The 26,260-nt window shown below is 39.1% G+C and overlaps 1 protein-coding gene across 3 annotated transcripts in view; it reads left to right on the top strand.

Annotated features, from left to right (window-relative positions):
• The window catches only part of esrrb (estrogen-related receptor beta), a 49,886-nt gene that overhangs the window by 10,373 nt on the left and 13,253 nt on the right, over nt 1-26,260 (top strand). For 2 of the 3 annotated variants that reach the window (XM_060880184.1, XM_060880183.1), the window contains exons 3-6: nt 6,825-7,246; nt 13,222-13,338; nt 22,380-22,490; nt 23,182-23,343. In XM_060880184.1, coding sequence (XP_060736167.1) covers nt 6,838-7,246; nt 13,222-13,338; nt 22,380-22,490; nt 23,182-23,343 — 799 coding nt within the window. In that variant the 5' untranslated portion in view covers nt 6,825-6,837. Of the gene's footprint in view, nt 1-6,824; nt 7,247-9,538; nt 10,218-13,221; nt 13,339-22,379; nt 22,491-23,181; nt 23,344-26,260 lie in introns of those variants that run through there. The other variant, XM_060880185.1, reaches the window with a different exon arrangement.

The raw sequence follows: 26,260 nt of genomic DNA, 5'->3' as shown, positions 1-26,260 counted from the left end.
TACATGCTTTTGTTCTTCTAGTGCTCACCTGCGAATTGCAAGTGGTGAAGCAAAGTGTATTATAATGTAAATCTTATCCTACAGCGGCGTTATAAGAGCTGTTCTGCTCCTGTATCTGACGCATGTCAGAGAGTGGAGTCACGCTGGGCACTGCACTGGAAACTTTTTGGCAAATGCATTTGGGTGAAACTGCCAGCCAGCCTGAGCAAGTGACTGAGTGCTTGGACGAGGGCTCTGGTTTACAGACACCCCAGCTGTAGCTGTCATGTGTTCTTATTTGCGGTTCAGTATGTAGACAAATTTTTGCAACAGTGCTATAAGGATATATAATATTAAGCTTTAAACATCATTTTGTCGGAGGGCATGTAATCATTGTTATCTGCCGGTGAACTTTATTGAGTTTATGTTGTGTTCAGGTTGTTTATGATGTAACTTTATTATTATTAGTCCAAAAAAAAAGTAAGAATATATTAGGACTGTGAGATATGACAGTATGTTATAGAGATATATCTTAGATAGAGTTGTGGAGGTTGGTGTTAAATGTATTTTTGTTGAGTAAAAAATCATATTCTGTTTTTTTTTATTTTATTTTATTGTTTATAGCTAAATCACATTGCATATTATAAAGTTACTGCAGTATGAATATTTTTACATATTGTTCACTCCGACAGTGAGGTAAGAAGCTTCGGTTTGACTTTAGATGTCTGCCTGTGTTTTCTCGAAAATTGTTTTACTAGTTTGCCTTAAGTTTAGTTTGCAAAAAAAAAAAAAAAAATAAATAAATTTACTAAACTAAAAAAAAAAAAAGTTTGACTGGAGTTTAGTGATTGAGATTCAGCAGGACGAGTATACAATGTTTACGTCCCTGTTTATTGCGATAAATGTGGGTTATGTAGAACAATAGAGATCATTTTGTAGAAATGTTAATAGTGGGAGTCATTATCTCTTAATGTAGGGGAGAAATGATGGTACATGAGCATGACTTTACATAATATCTTCTATCTTTATTTATACGATTTCAAATTCTTCTTTAAAACTATTTTATTTATCTCAATCTTGCTCTATTTAGATGTAACTGGAAACAGCTTCGATGAAATTGTCCAGAATTTAGTTGACGTTTGTCAGTGTCAGTGTGTAATGAACAGTTTTTTGTCATGCGGACGTTACCGTGTTTCCCTTCGGCTCTCTTTCTTCATGACTGAGCATGAGTAAAGATGCAAACATTCCTACAGTTGATTGTTCAGTAATTATCAGTTGCACAGGGGCAAGTCAGGTGGATGCGTTCCTCTCTAACACAGTGTATGTATGTGTGTTGCATTTTCCACTGGGCATTCCCGGTGATGAAGAGAGTAATTGATGACTATGGAGCGATGGGCTCTTTGTTCATATCAGGCAGAGTTCCCCTCTAAACAAGGACAGCCTACGAGAGGAAGATTAATGAACTAATTTCATGCATCGTTCCTTGCTTCTGTCTTCGTCTATTTCCAGCTTATGCACTCAGATCTGTAATATACACATAATGGTGTGCCTTTACATTAATAATAATAATTCCATCTGTTGGGATTGGAAATGGATGGGCTCAGGACTATGTACATATGCATGAACTCTCAAAGAGCCTCGTATTCATTTAATGCATGTTTAGTTATCTTGAATTGACTGTGGTGGTGATGATTTGATTAGGAAATGAGTTTTCCTTTGTATCCAATAGGGCAGAATTAGTTTTTGGCTAGCTGATCATGTCTCTCACAGTGTTTAGGATTTGGAAGTCTGAGATTTGGAAATCAGATTTCTGAATCGCATGAAATCATCATCATGATACTTAGTGGAATGGAAATAGGCCTGAGAAGAATGCTGCATAAAGAACAAGTTCATGTCAGAGCCTCAAACTCTATCTGAGGATTTGATGTGTGATCTTGAAGCTATTCGTAATGTAATGTAGTTCCTAGTAATCCAAAGACACCCTGAACGATTTCTGCAAAGAGACACCCACATACGCATTTCCCTCCATTTCAGAGGCCTGGAATATATTTGATGTCAGCTAATTATTTAGCAGGAAAAGCACCATTATACATAATTTATAGTGTAAAACGAAAAAAGGGAGCGATTTAAAAAACCCTCCCTTGTGTGTGCCAAGCGAGGACTGAACTACTTTTTCCATATGATGAGCTGTTCAATTCAATAGGGAGCTTTACCACTGGGCTTGCACAGTTTCAGGTTAACCCGTTCACTGCCACAGAATGAACAGAGCTGTACACACTACACTACACACACGTTATAAGAACCAGGTTTTCTCATTGCATGTACGCACCATGAACAGTGTAAAGGTAAACAAAATTAGTCCTAATCAAAATAGACTCATATATGCTCTTATTGCTGTTACCTTCTTGACTTGAATAATATACTGCTACTTGACTTGAAAAACTATTATATCTCTCAGTCTTTGTAGAGCAAAGATGCAGTACACAATACTCCATTGGCACTCGGCCGTTCCGCTCATTAAACAATGCTACTAAAGTACCAAGAATCAGATTTTTGGAAATAGTTTATCAAATAAATCTTAACTTCATATAATACTACAACATACTGTACTATACATTTGCTACATACTTAACTAAAACTAATCTGTATGAAATAAATAAAAATTTGGGCATGTTAAATAAAGCACAATTATGCTATTTATGTGTTTACTCATTATATACGAATCTATGTGTATACTAATTAGGTGTAAATTAAAGTCTAATCGGTGACACAGACACTAAAGTTTTTTTCATTTCCCAATATTTGTGCAATTCTGTGACATGATGCAAGACTCCCAGCTGATCAGTGACTTCAGCTATCTGTGGAATTGTCTACAATTCACTCTTCTCATATGTGAAAAAGCTTACGTCAGTGTATGGAGTGTTCCTGTCTGAAGACGACCCCCTCGCTCCAGCCACCTCTCCTCAGAACAGGAAGGAAGGAAAAGATCGATAAATGTGATCTGCGTCTGGGCCGGGGCTATCAGACCAGGCAGGGGCAGCGAGCATGACTGGGGCTCATGTTGTTGTCGTGAGTGAGCTCATAGTTTTATAAAGACTGCAGTGGAGAAGCCGGGCAGGGGGCTAAATTTAATCCTGGGCTGCAGACGCATGAGTTTAATTGCCGGGCTGCTGGGCCGGGCCAGTCCCCCTTGTGGTAACCCAGCACCAGCCGCCACTGCGAGTAGCCCACACGGACTATTGATCCACTGCCCTATCTCTGTTTTTTTTTCTCTCGTTCTCTCATTTCTCTCATTCTCTCTTTGGGCCGCTCTGCTCCTCTGCTCCATCATCCAGATTATACTCCACTTCTGTGGTACGGCGTCTGCTCTTCCTATTTCAGTTTCTCTTTCAGTGTGTTCACTACTCACTCACTTATCCTTTTTTATTGCCATTGTAAATCTTTGTCTGGCAGCTATGTTTAAGGCTTTATAACAAAACCTGTTTTCTTTTCCCAATTTCTGTGTCATACTGCTTAGAAAATTATAATGAATTTGCATCTTTAAAATACAGACAGATCCTGGAGATCCTGTCTGTCTTGATTTCAGTGTACTCTTGCTTTTCTCTCTCTAACACACACACACACACACACACACACACACACAATTTTAAAAATTGCCCCCAAGGTCTCGAGGCCCGATATTCCCTTGGTAGCTGTTAACCCAAAGCATTTATGTGGCTAGGCAGAGGCATTCTCCATATTTCTTAGTGGTCCTCACTGGGCCAGTCTGGCTCGTACTTCGCCCCCCTTCCTCTCTCTAGAGAATTCACTTCATCTAAAAAAAGCCCCATTTCATTTACATGGTTTTGTGTTGAAACCAAATATTATCTTCACATGCAGATACAACACTGGCTAAATCACAAACGCGCTTTGTTGTGTTTGTCATGCATTTCACTGTGAAAACTGATTCAGTTGCTTCATTTTCACTGTTTAGTAAATTTTACCCCTGCTGTAAATTTGCCTGGTCTCAGTGTGAGCTCTCTACAACACTCTGTGCCTCCAGAGGAAAAGGGCAACGTGGCAGTGTGGCAGCTGCCCGTGAGGCTTGACTGTTGCCTGCGAGCCCAGAGGAGTGTGAGTGCCTGTCAGGAGTTAATTGAGTTCCTCCTCCAGTGGCTGCTCCCAGGCCAGACCCTTATCAGGCACATCGCCTGGGGTCCTCTGACTGATCCCCTGCCTCCTCAGAGGGCCATCTGATAGCGCCCTGTCTGCAAAGGACTTCCCGCTCTAAGTGTGTGTGTGTGTGTGTGTATGTGTGTGTATGTGTGTGTGGGAGAAAGAGACTGTGAGACAAAAAGAGAATGAGAGAAAGAGCTTGGTGGACTATATTCTGCTTAGTTAATTATGAAGGAATTGTGTACAGGACACACATACATCAATTCAGAATATGCTTGTGATTTTTATATTAACTGCATTAACTGTAATGTGGTGGCCCTAGTGGCAATGTGTGGGCACTTTTTCTGTAAGAGGTGTAAGGATTGCCATGGCACGGTGAGGTTGAGAAACAAGATGCCACTGAGGGTGAGAGACTCAGCATTTGTCCGTGGCCTACAGGAACACAGAGGGCACGGGATCATTAGAGCAGCTAATCTCCAGCGTCGCCGCTGCGGCACAATGACATTACAGCAGCTAAAATTCTGTTAGGCCCGCCGCAAGGAATCAGATTAGCCTCAGACTGAACATTATGCTTTTGTGGCCACCACTCAGCATGAATTTTGATGGGGGGTTCAGCGGATCAAAAGGGGGAGGTGGAGGAAAAAAAGAGGAAAAAAGGTCTTCCGTGTGGCACGAAGAGTGTGGTGACTTTAACGTAAAGGCTGTAATTTCTTTAAGGCTTTTTTGATGTGCTTAAAACATGAATTAAGTTTAAAAGTCAGTGGCAAAAGATCCTGATTATTTAAGAAGGTGTGATGTTAGTGGTGTGAGAAGGGTGCATTCATCTACAGCAATATTTTCATCATGTACCCAGTGCTGAGAGTTAAAACACTTATGCAATTATGTTAAGTGTCACCTCCACACTAACCCTTGGCCTTTGAACCGAGCCTCACTGAATTTGAGAAATAAAGGCTAAATTGAAATGTCATGTATTCTGACATTTTAAATATATAGCTTTTAATAGTGAATGTGTGAAAAGGTGCTCTCTCTCTCTCTCTCTCTCTCTCTCTCTCTCTCTCTCTCTCTCTCTCTCTCTCTCTCTCTCTCTCACACACACACACACACACACACACACACGGTTTTCAGAAACGTTTAAATCATTGACGGATGAGAATTCCAGAATTTGTATTGGGAATTCAGTACATATTATATATATTTTTAGTTTTTTTTTTTTTTCATTCTTTTTTTAATTTCTTATCAAACACTTTTTTTATGTTTGCCAAGAAATGAATCTCACTATACTGTCCTCCAAAAACGCTTTCGAGTGCTCAAACAAAGGCCTTATTCTGCAAGGTCAACGGTTTTAACAGGAGGCACTTTTTATTATTTATTTTAGCAGTTAACCTTTTTGTGAATTTCCAGAGGTGGTGGCAGCTGTGGCTGCGATGAATATACATGGTGGGTGAGAGAAGGAAAAGCCTAGCAATGATTTAACTTGACATGTTGACCCTGTATTCGCAGACACGGGAAGTCGGGATGAGAAACTAAGGGTGACCCCGTGACCCCAGGCCTTGAACCTTACAGTCACCCACACTTACAATTAAATCAGCCAGGGAGGGAGAGAGTAACAGCAGAGGGACAGAAAAGGGATATAGGTTTCTTTTTTTCTATCCTATAGCACATTCATTTTCTCTTCTCTTTCTTTTCTTCAAAGCTCTTCGGTTTCTATGCGTTTTCTTTGTTTATTTATTGCCTGAGAGAAACACATTGTTTTGCTGATGATGGGGAATCCTGACAGTGACATGTAAGCTCTTGTGTGTCAATATTTGCCATTAGTTAGCAGTATGCTAATTATGCTAATACACTAAAACAAAATGCATGGGGTGTGGGAATGCCACTCAAAAACTAAACCCAGCAACTTGATTTGCATAAAGTTAAGTGAAGCTCAATTTCGATAATGTGAGCAAATGCTGACCTCTCACCCTGCTGTCTACACCTTATACTAACGGATGAGTAATCCAACGCATGTCCGTCCTTTTCTTGTTGCGATGAGAATGAACATGTTTTTATTCCTGCATGGAATACACTTGCAACATGATGGATGGATGATTACATCTTTTTATTTTCATGAGTTAATCAGTGAATATGTAGGATTGGACTTTGTTTAAGCTACGGTCCACTTCTCAGTCTTTCACATCCCCGTGTTTCTGTTTTCTTCCTCCTCAGTTTGAATTCTCCATTCTTCCACTCATGTAGTTTTTTTGGCAGGCTTACAATGTGGGTGTATTTTTTCTCTTCACTTTTTTCTTTTTCTTTTTTTTTTTTAACATTTAATCTTTAAGCATGCTGTCATTTGTCCCAGAATCTGAGCTCAGTGATTAGATTACTATGACAGCAGGTCTCTTAGAAGAGGAAATGTCTGGACAAGCTTACACTCACACAAACACTGATGTTCTTCATAATATTCATAATATATGTCCATTTCAAAGCTGCATGAAAGCATCTCTTTCTGTTGCAATTTCACAATAGTGCATTTCTTTTTAGGCTTGAGTAATATAAAATGAAATACACCTCCTTATCACTTTCTAGTGATGACTGTGCCAGTAAAGTCTTGTGTACATATTATTAATATGTAGATCTAGACAGTTTATTTGAAATATCAGAATTCTGGATATTGAATTTCCTCTTTTCTCCATCTCTCCTTCTCTCAGGCTGTTGAACAGGATGGCCGCTGAGGAGCGGCACCTGCCCTCCAGCTGTGGCTCATACATAAAGACAGAGCCGTCCAGTCCGTCCTCTTTGGTGGACACAGCCAGCCACCCGAGTCCCGGTGCACACTCGGACGCCAGTGGTGGCTACGGCAGTGCCATCCACAGCCACTCCAACGGCCTCGACTCTCCGCCCATGTTCACGCCGGCAGGACCCCTCGGCGCAGCGGGCAGCGGCTGCCGCAAGCGCTATGACGAGTGCTCCAGCACGCTGCTTGATGACTCAGGCCCAATCAAGTGCGAGTACATGCTCAACTCCATCCCCAAACGGCTGTGTCTGGTATGTGGAGACATCGCTTCTGGCTACCACTACGGTGTGGCCTCCTGCGAAGCCTGCAAAGCCTTCTTCAAAAGGACCATACAAGGTACTGACACACGTATAAGAAGCTGTATGCAGTAAAACTCAAGCAGAATTACTGCTACATCTGTGTTCAAATAAAGCAATTATTATTTTTACTAATGAGCAGATTTTAGATCTCTGAATGATGCGACTCCATTCATTCAGTGATACACACACACACACACACACACACACACACACACATAGTGCATAGTGTCCCTTTTGGCAACACTGGTGACATCATCAACATAATCAATTCATTTGCTTGTCTGTAAGGCGTGTATTATTACACTGACACATGATCAGATGACCACACTGACCGGACATGAATAGAAATCAAAGACAGAACATTATTCACTGGCTTCTAGCCTTCAGATCGCATGAAGCCACTGAGGTCTAAAATTTAAAAGTAAATGTGATTATTATAAATGTAAATGAACTTGTTTTCAGAAGATTACAATACTGATTTTCCTGAAGACTGCAGTTTTTTTAAATAAGCATTCTAATATACAGCATTAATGTATTTTGTAAAGAGGTTGTAGATAACAACCTTTAGTAGCTGTTTTAATCAGTTGTGCCATTTTAGAGTGGAGAAAAGAAAAACAATGACATAGCTGGAGTTGTTATGTATAGCGAGGCATATCAGAAGCTCAGGGTGCAGCAATATAACATTACTATGCTGTTATGTTGCCTAGCCGTACTAAGCTTGTTCATTGACAAGTCTTAAGCCAATCAATCCATTTTAATTGTTTTGGTTGATTTAATTAATCTGGATGAGTCAGAGTCACATTTTCTGATTTGAAGCACATAGTTTATCTGTGAGACTTTTTTTTTTGTGAATGAGGATTAATTTGTGTGTCTTGTGCATTATTTGCACACGTTGAGCTATACGAGTGATACGAGTGCGTTGACTGATACACACAGTGTCGGTACCAACGACCAGCAGTGGGATCACATTGGTGTGGCGCGGGCAGTGCAGTCAGTGTGTTGTGACACAGATATTAATCAGATGAAGTCACACAGGTGTGTATGTGTGTGCATGAGGAAAAGAGAGAGAGAGAGAGAGTAAGGGTAAAGCATGACTACCCAGAATTACAGCATGATCTCATTGCTCTGCCATTGTAAACTTTTAACAACATGGTAATGCTAATGCATATCTCAAGGAATGGCCATATTACACAGAAGGATTTTGGTTGTGTTTTAATGTTTTAAATATCACAGTTAGATTGTGGAGATTCAGTGTGCACTTACTAATGGGAAAAGTTACAGTTTTTATTCAGGTGTTTGATTTCTGTTCAGTCGGCGATGTTGAATTTGGCCCAGTGGTCCTATCAGCTTTAAACAGTCTATGTACCTTTTTGCAGACAAACAACTGCCTTCGTCCAAATCCTTCTGTTTGCACTGACTTCCACAGCAATCTCCTCTATTGACAAAAGATGAGTATTTTCCCTCAAGTCACATATTTAGAAACAGGCATTACAGCCTGCTATAGCAGGGTACAAAAAGCTATTACACTGAAGAGACAAAAAAAGACCCTTGAAAGTACAAGCCATTTTAAGTGGAGTGATAGCCTAAACAATTAAGAGGAGGAACGTTCCTTGAAAGAAAAGAAAGAAAATGTCAAAGATCTTCTGCTTATTCCTCCTCTCTATGTCAAGTTGAAATTTTCTTTTCTATCCCTCCCTCTCTTTTGCTCTTTTCTTCCTTTTGGAGGGCTGCCTGTAATGGACCTAATCTTGTGCCGTTTGTCCGAGCCACAGGAGTTTTGTCAATAACAATCAGCGTTCAGAAGGAGTAATTAAGGCCGAGGCTTTTCATTAGGCCAAAGGGAGGGGGCTGTCTCTGGGGAGGACCGGCGCAATTAGAAACGCAGGCACGCGTCGCTGGGTAATTTCAGTGAAGGGGAAGGAAGAAGGGATGAAAAAAGAGGAAAGAAAAAAAAAACCTGCAGACTTTCTTTAGATTGGAGAGGGACACTGCTGCTCTATTGAAAGAGCGGGAGAGAGGCGGGCTAATGGCATAATAAGCAGACATGGTCCCAGACTGAACGCAGGAGGATTTTGGGGGTAAAATAAAGTAAAAAATGAAAAGAGCACTGAGGGTGGCTGAGAGGATGAGTGGGGAAGAGAACGGGCAGACAAAGAGCACTTAAAGGAAAAAACAGGGTAAGTGATGTGAATTAGACGTGATTAATTAAGTAAATAATGAGGCTGACGAGGGTTGTAAGTGTGAGCCGGCGTCCCTTTAATGAGGACAAAGCAGGAGAGGTGGCGTTTAATTTGCCTTGTCATTTTAATCAATTCCATTCAGCCTTAACGCTACTGCAAAATGGCTTTTTTACTGCCAAACATGTAATACCTTCTCCACATTCACGAGTCTTATTGAAAAATGAGTTGTCACAGCGGCACATGCTGCTTTTGCCTCTTTATCACCAGGACAGTATTGTTAAAAGAGAGTGATCTAAAGCCTCACAGTGAACAGCAGGTGAACTGCAGGCATTTAAACTCTCCAGAAATCATACCTGAGAATATTCTATATGAACTGTATGCCATGCACTTTTTCCCCAGACATCACTCTGCCTGCAAGTAAAGGCATGATACATGTTGTATATCGAAACCTAGAATAAACTTTTTATTGTTCCATATTTCATGGGCTTTATCTCTTTCTACACCTTCCTGAACTGAGCCACCACTTTTCTATAAACCAGTGTAGTTTAATACCAAGCTGAAAAAGGTCAAAGGAAATATAATCTAGCAATAAGTTGCAGTATTTTTGTCTAATTATTGATGTAGGATGGTATCTCCTAGCATGTGCTATCACATCGAGAACAGAATACCTTGTCATAAAGCTGAACAGAATTTTCTTTTCATTCTTTATTTCTTCCATTCTCCCTCTTTCCTAGCTTCATTTAGCTTTTTTTTTTCAGTTCACTTCATCCCAACCCTCAACCTCCCTACAGACAAAGACTCCACTGGCCTTACCTTTTCAAGGCAAAGGTAGAAAGCAAATCCATCTTCTGTCACCTATTCATCCACTGTAAAGCCCTTTTGAACTTGCACGTTGAGACAGTTACATCAGTCAGAGCCAAGCCCCAAATTAACGTCATCTCTGATCATCATCCATCCACGACCACTACCATCTTGATCCCCCCCATTGCCCCGAACACCTTGTGCAAACCACCAATCAAACACCATGCATCTGCTACTTCTGAATTCCTACCCACTCTGAACACAAGTACCGGATGAAAACTTACCATAGCAACAGGCCCACTCTTTCTTCTCTCCACTAATAGAGCTTGACAGTAAGCCTGTAAAAGTCAGTTTAGATTTTGATGAGAAATACCTGCCATTTTACTATAATTTACTTACTCAGCCTGTGCCTGCCCCACACCATGCCCTGGCACAGGTCCTGAAAAGCCATAAAATAAATTGAGACAGATAAATATTGAGAAGATAAAACTCTTTGCTTTAAATCTTTCTTTCTGCTCCACCTTATGCTTAATAAATTAACACTTATATGAAACCAGATCAAATGAAAAACAATATGTATATATATTTTTTTCTTTTTGGTTCTTTAGGAAAACATACATATTGGACTCAAATGCTGAACAACGTTGTTTTATTGAACATGCATTGAACATGCACTTTGGGTGTAATCGCATGTCCAGTGAATTTGAATAGTTTAATGTATTTTAGCCAAGCTGCAGTTGGTGAGTCCACGGGTGTAACAGGTAAACTGGAGCAAGCCGGACTTCCTAAGGGACTCGCAGGACGTCCTGCTGTGCTGATAAATTGTGCCAGTCAGGCAGCCAGGATGCAGGCTCCATTTACCAACAGTGAAACTCAAGATGCATTCAACAATAAAAAACACATGCCAAACAATAGAAAATGTCATTTTTCAAGAAACATTTGAGTTTGGTGCTGCAGTAAGAATCTGTAAGGGATGTGAGGTAACTTTGATCTTTGCCTTCACTTAACTAAAGTAGATAGAATCCAGACAGTACTTAAGACTGTACTGTAGATATCTACTATCCCAATATAGACATACATATATAGATATAGTATATATTTATATAAGATATGTATTTATATAAGATTAGGCTGTTCTCAGAAAACTGGAAATGAAAAACAAATCTGGGGACAGATGTGTTGAAAGAATCTACCAATCTTCAGCTAGCAAAGAAGCACATCGGAAATATATCTGATTACAACTGTTTTGTTTTTCACATCAACAAATGGGAAAACAGGAAGAGGAGCAATCTGACTTTATCACTCTAATTTTCACACCTTTATTTACTCCAACCCCAAAGAGATCTGTGGAATTTGCATACTGATTTGTATAACCCAGATAAGAGGTGAAATTTCTAATTATTTAATATATCTAGGGACCTTCCACTTGATCTGCGCAATAATGTTAACATAATTGCCCGAGTTGGGAATGGGAAATGGAGGAAAGCAGAGGAAACGACGGTAGCATATAGCAATTCTATTCCTACTTGACAAAAAAGAGGTAAAGCTAAATATAACATGTTCCATCTTATGTATCTTATGCAAGTTTAGAGTATTGATAATGTGTGAAACTTGTATTTGGACCTTTTCTCAGGTTTTGTATCTGAAATTCAGCCTTAAATATGTAAAATCTCAAGAATTATATGATGACCATATGCAGTTCACAGGTTTTAAGAAAGATATTCAAAACACTCCCATGCTAACCTAGTGTGGTATTGTAGTGCTTTCATATCATTCCCCCATTTATAGTGTACTGTAAACCTGAGAAAAGGTCCAAATACATGTTTGACAGATTATCATACTCCAAACTTACATAAGATACATAAATTGTAACCTGTTATATTTAGCTTTGCCTCTTTTTTTGTCAAGTAGGAATAAAATTGCTATATGCTACCATCGTTTCCTCAACTTTCCTCCATTCCCCATGTAAATATGTACAATCTCAAGAATTATATGATGACCACATGCAGTTCACAGGTTGTAAGAAAGATATTCAAAACACGCTCATGCTAACCTAGTGTGGTATTGTAGTGCTTTCATATCATTCCCCCATTTATAGTGGCCTGTTATTATGCATTCAGAGCTCTCCCTTGCCATTACCCATACACACCCTAATTGAAATGCCTCCCTCTAGTTAAACGTACCTACATGGACACACGTAGAACGGGATCGTATATCAAGCACTCTAGCTATTGTTAGTCGTACAATACAGCAGAAACAGCTCTTTTATTGTGTACCAATGAAACCCCTATTCATTTGTATCAAGCGCTGAAGTGCTTGACTTGAATAATGCATCAGTGCAGTAGACACACTATATGTAAATAGTGAGGGGAGTTTGCCACAGTGGGAGCAAGTTCAGATTTGGTGGAACATTATGTAAAATGCATAGGGCGGTGTGTGGAATTCTGGTTCTGGTTGCTGGGCTTGAAGGTGCCAACGGATGTTCTGCCATAATCTCAGAATTATGACTAAGAATTTCAAAAACATGTTTTTGCAACTCTACTCTTTTCTTCTCACAAAGATATTTAAATGACATGAAACACTTCAGATTTAGAAAAGCAGTGTTTTGGAGATGAAGAAAAAAAACAACAATTTAAGATGTACATCAGAATGGACCAGGATTAACCAAACATAGAGAAAGGACGTCTGTGGTAGGTCAATGAGTATGTTCTAGTGTGTCGTTTCATTTGGCCTCTCTGCTTACCTCCGTGTTCTCCTCTCTGCTTTCTGCCATCTCTTATAACCAAATCAATTTACTGAAGAAAATAAGAGCTCATTCTGCAGATTTATGAATGAACTATGAATGATGAATCATGAAATCTGATCTGATTAATATGTACTGGTGTAATGTCTAAATAGATAATATTGTCCTTGCCATAATAAGCAATGCATTTCGCAGGATCTTCATTAAGCTTGTATTTATGTGATCTCCAAGAAAATCAGGTATAAAAGGAGACATATCTGATATTTCATTTTCTTTTTATCTGCTCAGGTAACATAGAGTACAGCTGTCCGGCCACCAACGAGTGTGAAATCACAAAGCGAAGACGCAAGTCCTGTCAAGCCTGCCGCTTCATGAAGTGTCTGAAAGTCGGCATGCTAAAGGAAGGTAATGGGCTTCTTAGACATTTTTTCTCTGTGAACCTGACAGACGTGTTCCTTATTAACTGATGTGTAGACTCTTGAATCGGTTGTTTTATTAACTTTATATCAACATGACTCAAACTGTATTGAAATAAAGGGTCCAGACATACTATTATAACATTTTGGAACTAGAAATCAGAAATCTTAAAGAGTAAATCTTTACTATTTAATACTTTAAATTTAATCTTTAATATAATACTATTTTTTAATTCTGTTCTGACATTAATTGAAGCTTAAGGTTATCCCTTTGATAGCTTGACCAACCCTCTGGTAGCAAAGCCTTAGTATCTAATTTTCACTTAATAATACAACATGCTGGCATTTAAAGCAGCTGTCATGAGAGTTATTTTGCACACACAGAACAAGACACAGTTCTGATGCTGGTGGAAAAAAAAAATCAGTAGTAGACTGATTGCCAATGGGCTAATGCCAGGCCAGAACGGAGTTGAAGGGCCCTGTTGGCATGGCCCAGCTGTCCGCCCCTGTGTCCCAGCCACAGAGCAGTAAATAATGCGCCTGTTGGACAGAGAGACAGAAATATGCTGAATAGGTCGATCCCTGCATCTGACTAATAGAAGTGTAACAGTATTCCGACTGGAAGGGCTTCGGCGCAGTCCCTGAGCACACACTCCAGCCGTTCTCAGCTCTCCCCGGCATATTGATCCACTAAATGTTTTCCGAACATCTCAGCTCCCTTCCTGTGGATGCTTTTTTAAAGTCATGCCACTTGGGAATTCAGTGACAATTAAACATGCTGGTCATGGATTTTTTTTTTTTTATCTTGGACAGGTTTCTCTCTTTCTCCTTTCTATTTTAGCCCTCTGGAGGGCTCGGGGCCTGTGTTTGCTAGTTTGTCTCTGCCTGACCAGTATTGTTGTTGTTTTTTAAAAAATCAGGTAGAATTTCTGTTGAATGGAAAACTAAATTGAACGTTGAACTTTAATGCAGAAATCACACCATATGCAACAAATATAGTTTGCATAATTTTGTAAATGTGTGTGTGTGTGTGTGTGTAGGTGTGTAAATAAATATATTGTATATATAGGCAATATGGCAGTATATTGAGAACAGGTGAATAGAATATCCATTGTGGTGGTGTAATACACCCAATCCATCCATTTAGTGTCTGTAAATGGCTCTTCCTCACAGCAATCTATATGGACCTAAGTGAGGTAACGAAATCTCTCAACTGCATGTTGAGATAGAGGGAGTAAGAGCAAGAAAGAGTGAGAGAGAGAATAAGGGAGTAATCGCATTACTAGCTGATGAAAAATTAATGGAAATATATTATCTAGAGGAATAAGAGACTAGAAAATAGGGAGAGATGGTCATAAATGAATCACTAGTGTCAGTGCAAAAAAATGAAGCTTAGCTTAAACAAGAGCCAGTCCACTACACGGTAATAATCTTGTACCATACGTGACAGTGGGTACCCGGCAGAGATGATATGACGAGCAGACTTTTCTCTCAGTGGATGCTCTAGCAGTGGATAATGTACTGAGAGAAAATAAAAAAGAATTCAACTCATTCTTAGACTATGAATTTATGATTGTAGAATGGATTGAAATGTATTCTTCCACCTGCACATTATATTCCTTCTTTCTCTTAGATTAATCAGTTGTTATAATTTAGAATTGGTGGTTCTCATTTGCATATGAATGAAAGATTGAACAAACATATTTAGTCAATCAATCTGGTGTTTAGACAATTTTAGCTGCTAGTTTTTTTTTTTGTTTGTTTTTTTTTTTTTTTTTATCAATAAGACTAGTCTATAAATGCACACCAAACAGTTCTCAAAATAGTTTATTGCTCACAGGACCTCAATGTCTAAATGTGTCAGACATTACCACATGAGCTAATAGAAGCTTTTTAGGTGTGTGATTTATACAGGATAAATGTTGTGCCAGAGAACAGTACCGTATGGGGAACACAACACACTTTCTCTAATTTTCCTCTAGTCCTCCATTATTTAGAAAAGGTCATATCACCTGTCCTTACTCATTCCGCTTGCAGATATCTACATCCTTCTTCAATGTGACTCCAATACTGTCCTCAGTATACCCCTTATTACTTATGAACAAGTAACTTGTAGCACTTAACACGAAGCTCTTAAGCTCCATCTATGTCAGTGCCAAGCCAGCCCACGTGGACCAACACTCTCACCTTCACCTATAATTTCCAAACACTATCAAAATAAGTAAATACATTTTGCAAATGAATATGAAGACGTGAAAGGCATCTTACTGTGCATTTGGTATCTCTCCTCAATGCAAGGTCATGCGTCTGTCTTCCTGCCTACGCTACGTGAGCGCGAAATCAATCAGGCAATTCAAGGAGACAAGAACAAAACAGAGACCCGTGTCCATCTCTCTGAAACTCTTCTTGTCGCATGGTAACTGCTGAGGAGAAGGCTGCCTCCAGTCTGTAGTCTTAGAGTAGGTTAGAAGTGGAAAGGTCATGCAGTGAATGAACAACATCAAGCCTAATAATAACTGTACAGCTCGTAGAAAGTGCAGAGTAGACCATAAACTTCCAATGGTGCTGTCTTTAAGCCGCTGAGATTCTAGGGATTGTCATTGGCTCAGACAAATGCACATCTCTGAAGAAGGTTTAAACGCAGTGGCGTGTTTTGTTTACATTAAGTCGTTAAACGTTATAAAAATTTTTACAATTGCTTTTTATAAAGAAAGAATATTTATGCAATCCTATGATGTAACAGTATTTGGCTATGTTTTGGTGCGTGGTCAGAAAATGTAATGCAGTGTCTGTTCTTAGAAATATGCAACAGAAGTCAACCTGAAACTCCTGTGAAATTGCTTCATTTCCTCCCGTCTGTATAAAAGAGGAAGTGATCAATAGATCTACTCAAATGTCAAGGACTACGAGTTTTTTTTTCTCTGATCAATGGAAGAGGATCAGAGCTGAGATGATAGGAAAAGATACTAGTGAGAGATTACACTGATGTAATCCTATGGCTACAGTCCTTTAACTGACTAGAGGATCCATATATGTCTCTTATACATACATTGAGTCTGACATTTGGAGGAGAGAATGCTAAACATGCTTTAAAAAAGTAAAGCAACAGGAATATGCATGTACTGTAGATTTTTATTAAGTATTTATTAAAACGTGTAGAGACAGAGCCCAAACGTATACATGCATAGGACATGCATACTGTAGGAGAGCTAAAGCTAAGTGATACACATACAGAGGTTGAGGGATCCAAGCATTGATATGGGGATAGTCTTTCTTAGCCACATGGCAACCCATGGCTAAGAACAAGGCAGGTCCATTTGGTGACCTCAGAGATACTCTGACACCAGAGCAGTGTTCTGAATGTCTGTGGTAAGTGCTTAAGATGGATCCCCAATACCACAAATCTCCCAGGACACAGATACTGGATTCATCAGCTATCATAAGAGTTAAAAAAGACGTATGCTGAAGAAACCTCAGTGTCCAGCAAACGGCAGATCTGCAAAGAGCGGTTTTTTTCATCCAGTGGATCTGGACAGACAAGATTAAAAAGACTAATGATAACTACATAGTATAGTAGTTTATTCTCTCACTGATTCTTCTGAGGAGTAAAAAGAGCACTTGGTTCATCAAAATCTCCATGGCAAGACAAGCGTGGGTGGATTATTTGCAGTTTCCGATGGTGATTGGCCAGGACCTACAGATGGCAAACTGCCAGCAGGAGCATTGATCTGACAAGGGTCAGTAAGCAAAGTAAATATACGCATATTGGTGGACGTAAATGACTTCCATTTTAGAGGTAGCTGCTTTTATGACAAATTGCTTGGTGAGGTCTGGATGCTTAGGAAAAGGACCGAATCAAACTAGTTTCTGTGTGTATGGGTAGCTATTGCAGCAGAGGAGCTTGTGTACCTTTAAGAGGGATATTGCTGGAAGCTATCACCATATTGAATCCCATAACAAAGCCTAAAAGGTGTGGTTCCTTTATTGATTTTTGTAACACATGGCTTTTGTCCTGGACTGAACTGCCTTCACTTTGTGTTTATTCATCGCTACTTTGTTGAGGCTCACCACTTATTGTGGAATAAGAACCTTTTTCAGATTTTCATAGAGATGATTCTTCATTAGACAAAACATTGATTGTTTGATGTGTTGGATATGGTTTTCTAGGAAGATTCTAAACATTTCTACATAAATCTGTTCATAATTGGATACATCCCTAGTTCAGACTGAAATTGTATCCTCATTATCTAAATTCTGCCAGTATACTGTATAGTCTGTATTAAATGAGATGATCTATTTACAAAAGATTTCCAGTGCCCTCAGCAGTTCATTGCCCTCAGTGTAAAGAGGTGTACGAGTCTGTCAACTGTCTGGCTGCCAGTTCCACTGAATTTGGCCTGTTCCTCAGCCTAACAGGTGAGAGGATTACAGCAGGCGATAACACATGTTTTCCACCAGAGAGGGTTGGGAGGGAACAGGCAGAGCAGCCCACTATTTCATGAGTCCTTAAACGTTGTATATCATCTTTACTGGAAGACAGACATATGAATGACGGCCCAACCACAATTGAAGGCAGCTCTGCATGATTCACATTTGCTTATAAGACAAAACACAGGCACTTATAAATTCAGTAGAGAATAATCAAGGAACTTATGATAGTCTTTGTCCTAAATGGTGCAGTCGTGGTCTTGTGGTTCTTATTTGCGCATTCCTAAATTTGGGCCGCTAAGCCACAGAGTGTCAGTTATCTCATTTTGGGATTCAGATGGGTGCTTGAGTGACTAAGAGTATTTCAGGTCACCGGCAACCCATGACCTCATTGATCTAGCTGGTGATTTGAACATCACCTGCGTTTGTAGCATTTAACGTACGTATCTGAGTGAGGAATGACTGAATTTGTGCATTGCAATTTGTGATTACAGAAGATTTCAGGCTGACATGGTGTTACCTTGCCAGAAGTCTGCATGGATTCTAAACAGGATCATAGTGTCCAGTTTAGTGTACAGTCCAGTTTGATGAAAGTGCTACCTAACCTAGAATGAGTAACCTGCTTCATCTTACATGTTTCAGGATTCACTGGTTATTCTTTCACGCTGTCAGCCTGTCTGTTACCTCCAGTTCCTTCTCATCATCACTCATGAGAATGAATGCCATGACATGCTTGCAGGCATCAGGAGCTGCCAATCAGTGGTCGTGTGAAATAGTGCTGACGAGGGGGTTAGTGGCGGCAACCATGAAAGGCAGGGTTTGTTTGGCCCTGGGACATGGCCCTGTGCTTTTCCCAGCTAAAAACAAGTCTGCCTAAGCTCCTCTTGGCACTGCCAACCATCCCAGCCATGCTGACACTTTCCTCTCTCCTTAGGGACAGGCACCCAGAACAGGTGATAGACCCAAAAATAAGGTTCCTCACCAACCCTCGCTGGCCTTCTCGGTCCGGCCCACACAAAGTGAGTGGGGACAGGCCCTTTTGTAGGGGCTGTGCATGGAGATGGATTATTATTGTTTTTGTAAGAAAGAGGAGCCTGGGGTCAGCTGGCCCTTGTCCGGCCCCAAGCATGGGGATAATCCCCATGCAAATGCCAAACGCTTTGGCCCTGAGCCCTTCTCCTCTCTACCCGCTTGCTTTGAAGAACTGACACCCAAGAGCCAAGCACTATCTGCTCTGCACCAGAAGCAGCAGCAGTCAGAGCTGTACGACACACACATTCATGTTTGTTGATTAAGCTTACAGTACAGCTGCTGTGTCTGTAGTCTCATCTGAGTGAAGCAATGCTTGAAGAACAAGAAAAGAGTGTGACATGCTCAATTCCTCATTTGCATTTCGGCATGTCATCAATGACCTGTCTGTCTGCACTGTTTTTAGGTTGTGATAACTACTGGGAATTGACTAAAGCCACATTATGGCATTGCAGTTGTAATCTGTCGTGTCAAGAGTGTTTATTATATTACTTCCTCTATTGCATTGCTCTTGAATGAGGACTTAACAAATTTGCTTTCTGCACTTACAGTGGAGTAAGTTGACTTTGTATGATCAAGTCTTGATAAATAAGCAATTAAGCTTAATATTCATTAATAATCAATTGTATTAATATTATATAAATTATAGTCACTTATGAGTTTTATGTATTTTATACAATAAGATATATATATATATATATATATATATATATATATATATATATATATATATATATATATATATATATATATATATATATATATACATAAGTACTGTTTTTTAATTTGGCTCATAATGGCCAGTCAAGTGTCCAGTTGCCGTTACCTTCTATTGCTTCTGCCACTTCAAAGAAGTATCAGTGAGATCATGATTGTCCTATGATAAGCCACTAATTTTCCATTACAGAACTCTCTCACTCTTTCTCTCTCTCAAACACACACACACACACCCTGACCCTCTCTGAGTGTAAGAGAGACTGGCTAGTGCCAAGCTTTAATTCCTGTCAGCATCTGTTAATTATGGCGGGCACTGTTCTAATTAAAACAGGCACCCATGTACCTCGGAATCTTCACGCCAGCTTTGCCATGGCTGACACTAACATGTGACATAGAGATGAACATGGAATGTTTCTGAGCACTGGACTCACACTCAACCACATGCTCATCAAGACCTTCAAAGGAACAGGAAGAAACCATAGCATGTGCAAAATATGTCATGTCAGTGCTTTGCCAGATCACCTAAATAGCTTTTATTTAGGTGATATATAAAAGCTTACAGTTTGTATTTCTTACAGCATGAGAGCAGAATGAGAGATGTTAGTTGATGTCATGAATAATGTAATCATTAACTTGGTAAACTGTAATTTACTCTTTGCTCTCTGCTACAATGCTCATCTTCACGATTAACATAGTGAAATGAAAGTTTCAGTTAGGAGAAATGAGATTTTTACTGCGATTTAGCAACCGTCAAATGATTTCCCAGTGTTTGCTATGAAGGAGGTACCATAGGGACCAGTGGGTAATTAGGTTAGTGGGTTGTCAGTGTCAGGAAATTGAAAGACAATCCTAATCAGATTTCTGTTTCTAGGGAATCAAATAATTTATATAAGTACCAGAAATCAGCTTGTTCCTCTGGTAAAACAATAATGCAGTTTGTTTCAGCTGCCCTTTGTTGTGTATGTGATTATTTTAAGTGAAATTGGCCCTCAACAGAAAATTAAATGATTGCTGGATATAAGGCCAGGTTAAAAATGTCTAGGATGCAATTTTACAGGGACTGTAGTATTCTGTGTAAGTATTCTGGAGAACAAATAGAGGTTTTCCATCTTGTCATTTTTTTTTTTTCACATTTAAAAAAAAAAAAAAAATCTCTAGAGGTTAATTGTACATCATTCACCTTACCATACTCGACTGTGGAATTAACTGTAGTGAAATAGAGTCAAACATTTTATCTCCTCTCTCTCTCTCTCTCTCTCTCTCTCTCTCTCTCCTGTTTTTCCCACCTGTCCTCGTTTAAGGTCGTTCTTTGAGATGTTTATGCTTTTTTTTTGGGATGGCATTAGCGTAATTTTCCGTAATAACACTCCAGTCTCTAATATGAATGAATCATTTAGCAAGTGCTCCCCCATTCGACAGCTCAAGCAGTTGGATAAGCGTCAAACCAGTAAGCTTTAAACCATGCTTTAAACTCAGGAGAACATTATTTTCATCCTAAGCATTCGTAATGTTTACTTTCAGGTTAATAATTCATCTGAAATAAATAGAACTGTTTTTTGTAACAGTATGCATTTACACGAATGACACAGATATGGATTTGCATGGTGTGAAATATAAAAGTGTATTAACATTCTTATCAAATAATTGACTAATAAATAACAGATGTTGTGATGAGCATTGTGGCATTTACTGCAGTACATTAGCTCTGAAGTGACTCCAGTAGGGAAGCAGGGGAAATGCACTGATAAGCTTCTACACTCATTCTGCTAGTGTTAGTTAAATAAAACCAGGCTGATTTATTGGACCGTGTGTGTGTGTGTGTGTGTGTGTGTGTACAGCACAGCATAGTAATGTGTGCTCGGGTGTATAGGTGCTGGCTAGGCTGCGTGTATATGAAATGAGTAAGTTTCTCAGCTCTGCGGTTAGCATGCTCAGCGGCTCTGAAGAAAAGCTAAATAATTAGAAGGCCTGTCTGTGAGATCACTGACCTTCGTTTAAATATTCATGTGTTTGTTGTGCAGTGGACAGTGGAGCAGAAGCAGCAGACTGCTCTCACATATGGAGCACTGCCACTCCTGTGACACGCTCTACCAAAACAAGCACCAGCCTGCCTCTGCACACTTCCTCTCTTTTTCTCTGTCTCTCTCTACCTGTCACACACATGGGTCAGGGTTTGCGTGTGTTTGTTGTACTTCGGCTTTCTCTGTATTTCTTTGGTTTTAAATGACCGTTAAGGAGATGAAATAATTTATTTACACTATGATCATGTTACCTAAGAGGATGTTAAGTGTGTGTGTGTGTGTGTGTGTGTGTAAGAATGTGTGCAGACACAATTCTGGATTCGCAAACTGTTGCATCCTATAAATTATCTTTAAATTCCCTGCAAATAAGATTACACTGAAGTTATTTTAAATTGTCGATCCTTCATGAATTTATTCGTGTAATGTAACACTTTATAGTTACAGTCGTCATGCATCCAATGTAGACTTTCTGAGTGAATTTATTTGTACCGGTACTCTGACCCTTGGGTCACACCCTTGGCTACACAGCCCAATGCACAAAAACTCTGACTAACTGTGTTCTTGTTGCTATTCTATCATAGCCAGCATTAACTTTTTCAGTAATTTGTGCTACAGTAGCTCTTCTGTAGGATCAGATCAGACGAGCTACAGTAGCCTTCACTCCCAACCTGCATCAGTGAGCCTTGGGAGAAGTGACTGTTCACCTGTTGCTTAATATATCCCACCCTTTAACAAGTGCTATTTTAAGAAGATAATCAGTGTTATTTACTTCACCTGTTAGAGTTTTAATGTTGTTTTTGATCAGTGTGTGTCCTGCTGTTCTGTGTTTATCCAGGCGTTCGTCTGGATCGTGTCCGAGGAGGCAGACAAAAGTATAAGAGGAGGATTGACACAGAGAACAGCGCCTACCTGGGCCTCACCCTACCACCTCCTGCCAAGAAACCATGTAGGATTTCTCTTACACACTGCACACACTGCGCACACACTGCACACACACATCATTTAGACTCTGCTAAAATAAAAACTGGGACTGGGACATTACGAGCACATTTTGTCTTTTTTTGTTCTTTACAAAGCTCTAAAGATATATGTACGCACACCAGATTTTAACCTGAACAAAGAATAAATGTGATTGTCTCATATATGTACACACTGGTCACACTAAGAAAAAAATTGGTGATATTTTCTGTTTCACTGCCTCTTTTCTCATCAGGGAAAGCTCACAGGCCCTAACATTGTTCCATATTTACAAGTCTTCTGAATCAATACTCAGTTGTTGTTGCTGTGTTTTCATTCTCTTTATGCTGCCTAGACTGGATTTAAACGAATGACCTGCTGAGACTGCAGATTAATATAGAAATCGTCACACTAATATAATATTAAAGTAATATTTTCATTTCAAATCAATAAAGTCATTTCCATTTATTGACTTGACATTAATATTTACAGTTCAGCTCCTGGCATAATTACCGACTAACACACAACATGGTGGTATAGTTCATAAAAGTTCCAGCTATATGATCATGTGTTAAAATGCTCTTTCATGTGAGGTGTTTATTCACCTCACTTTAAGGATTAGTTGGATCAAAAGCTAATTAGAATATACATGTGTCTCCTCTGCTACTCTTCTTTCTCAGTGACAAAGATAGTGTCCCACCTCCTGGTAGCAGAGCCAGAGAAGATCTATGCCATGCCAGATCCCACCATGCCTGAGAGTGACATCAAGGCACTGACCACACTCTGTGATCTCGCTGATCGTGAGCTGGTCGTCATCATCGGCTGGGCCAAGCATATCCCAGGTGAGTTCACATTAGCAGTGTTTACACCCAGGCAAATAATCTTAGAGTCAAGAGTCTCTAGAATTGGAATAAAAAGCCTTTATTTACAAACCTCAGTCAGAGGTCAGGTTGAATAATATTTATATCTAATAAAAGACCTGTTAATAGTCTGTTAAATAAATGAAGTATTGCAATGTAATGTTGCACTTCTGCATCTTTACATATACTGTATTCTGGAACATGTGCGTTTAATTCATGGCTTTGAGACCAAATGGCTGGTGCAACAATCTGGACCTGTAAGAAACCGACATTCATGATTCAGATTTGTTTAGACTGATTTTTATATAATTGTCAAATTTGATGTGTATGCAACAAATATTTTGATGCACAGTGGAACAATCCAAGCAATGTCACTGGAATTTCATATGAAATGTTAGCTCTAGAAATCAAGCTTCTTTGTTGTTACATTGCTTCAAATGATTACTGAGTTTATAAAGTTTAGTTTTGAGATTTTTAGCGTCATTCTCTGCATAGGCATACAGGCATACAGTAGAACGACATCGCTGTAATTCCCCATGGCGCTGTGTGACATTACAGAGGTCACAGACAGCAGTGTGCACAACTGACAACATGTAGTGCATAAACTGAGGAAGACAAAGTGACTACTATACAATAGCAATAAATACAAAGAGTGGAGCAAAACAATTATTAAAACACAGCACAAGTGGTGCAGTGAGTGGTGTTGTGGTGAGCAGGACATAATCCCATCAGCAGCGTAGAAGCATCGAAGTCCCAGAAAATAAGGTGAAAGTGCTGTAACTGATAATACTAGTTTCTAATAAGGAACTAATTTATTTGAGTTGGATGTAAATAATGTGCCTGCAGTACATGGAGTTTAACTACAAATGTTCACTTTTATCTCATTGGTTATATGGATATATGAATAGTATTTATTGCTTTTGGGTAGCATTTTTTGTTTGTGAATTTTAAATGGTTCCTTATGGCTGGTCACTAAAGGATTTCTGTTTTTTATATCTTTTAGTTTTTTGTCTAGAATCGAGAATGACAGAAGAGAATGCACGTATAGCAGCAAAAATACATGCTTTCAGAATGAAAATGTCTGCTTTTTGTCTGGGGATCAACTTTTACTTTTGACTAGTAATTCCAATCTAATATTAGATGTCGTGACAAAAATTGTGTATTTCATTAGATCACTATCAAACATCATGTAAACAGATTTTGCTCACAGACTGGTAGCTATGAATGATCAGGTACTAGTTTGTTAGCTAGGAAGGCATAAACCGCCAGGCATGGATGTGGGTCTCAAAATCTGGAACTCACTGTAGCAACGTATTATGGAAAAAATTTATGCAGTGCCTCATCCAGACATATTTCTTTTACTTCTAAAAGATAGTGATTAGCAGTATATGTTGTAAGGATCACTGTACTGTGATAGGATAAATTACATTTAGAATTCTTCAATATTTCACATCTTATCTTTCGACGCCTGACCAAATTGTCACAGTGTCATTTTATTATGGAATTATATATCTCTTGGAATCCACATTAAAAAACAATATATTGTTATTTAGAAGTTCTGGCCACATATATAGTGCCTGTTAATAACCGTGATAATTGTCTGGGTGAGCTTTTAACATCTGTGTTAAAAATAATAAAAAAACAAAAACCAAAAAAAAAAAAACGGGAAACTGACCAACAGAAAAACCCAATACACAGCTCAGTGACGTTTTTGGGGAAGATGGTAATCAGAAGCTTGGTGAAATGTTATCTAGTAAGAAGATTAAGAAGACTTTGATCCCCATTCAGTCAACCTCACACAGACACACACACACACATACACAAAGTGCAGTGCTGTGTCAGCGCGTAAAGAGTTTAGCAAGAAGCTTAGCCACAACTAGATCACTAATGACCCAATAACACAGTCCCCTCCTCCTGCCATACACATCTATCTATATATTATCTCTTGCAATATCTATCTATCTATCTATCTATCTATCTATCTATCTATCTATCTATCTATCTATCTATCTATCTATCTATCTATCTATCTATCTATTTTAGTGTCAGCCTCAGTATTTTGTATATCATTATTTCAAACACTTTTGCATGATTCACAGAAATCCAGCCTCACACTGGTAGTCAGGTTTTAAAAATAATAATAATATACCTAGGTAATACCTAGGATCTCTGATAACTACATATTTGTAGATTTAATTCAATTTAATTGTAGTTAATTGGAAAATTAGCCATATGCGGGTTCTGCTAATCTTAGGATGTAGCAACTGGACAAAAATAAAAGATGGTTAGAGTTAAATTTACATTGTGCTTTCAATCTTCTCCCCGGTGACAATGTGCTGCACATGGAGGCTGATTGAGTTTGCGCATCGCTGTTGTATCGCTATGATTTAACCCCAACAGCGAGCAGGCAGGCAGTGGCTCCTCCCCACTGCGAGGCTACTGATTGCATTCTGATAGATTTTCAGCCCTTTGGCAATGGGATTAAAAAAGATTAACAGTTCATTATAAAGTGTGGTACATTGATTAGGATGCTGACAGATGGCCAGTGACCAATGTCCAAAGGTAACAATTTATATGTCAAGAAAATTGGTACCTAACTTCCTGAATTGATTTTTTATTGTCCGTTTTGCGAGGATAACATTTGAGCAAACGGGTTATAAAAAAGTGGCAAATTTCTCTAAAGTGGTCCTATCAAGCACTAATCTCAAAACGTTTGAGAGATTCACTTGGACAACATCAGCGTGTAATCTTCCTCACATATAATGGATCTGAGAGAGTGCAAAACGATCTGCAATACTGCTAATATTACTTTACAGAAAAACAATAAACTAATTATTGATTTAATGTACTATCATATATCTTCATCTTTTGACCTAACTCCAACATTTCAAGTGCATGT

Source organism: Tachysurus vachellii, chromosome 10 (genome assembly GCF_030014155.1).
Source record: "Tachysurus vachellii isolate PV-2020 chromosome 10, HZAU_Pvac_v1, whole genome shotgun sequence".
Classification (NCBI taxonomy): Eukaryota; Metazoa; Chordata; class Actinopteri; order Siluriformes; family Bagridae; genus Tachysurus; species Tachysurus vachellii.
The sequence above is the reverse complement of the archived record's forward strand: the minus strand, read 5'-3'. Positions and strand labels throughout refer to the sequence as shown.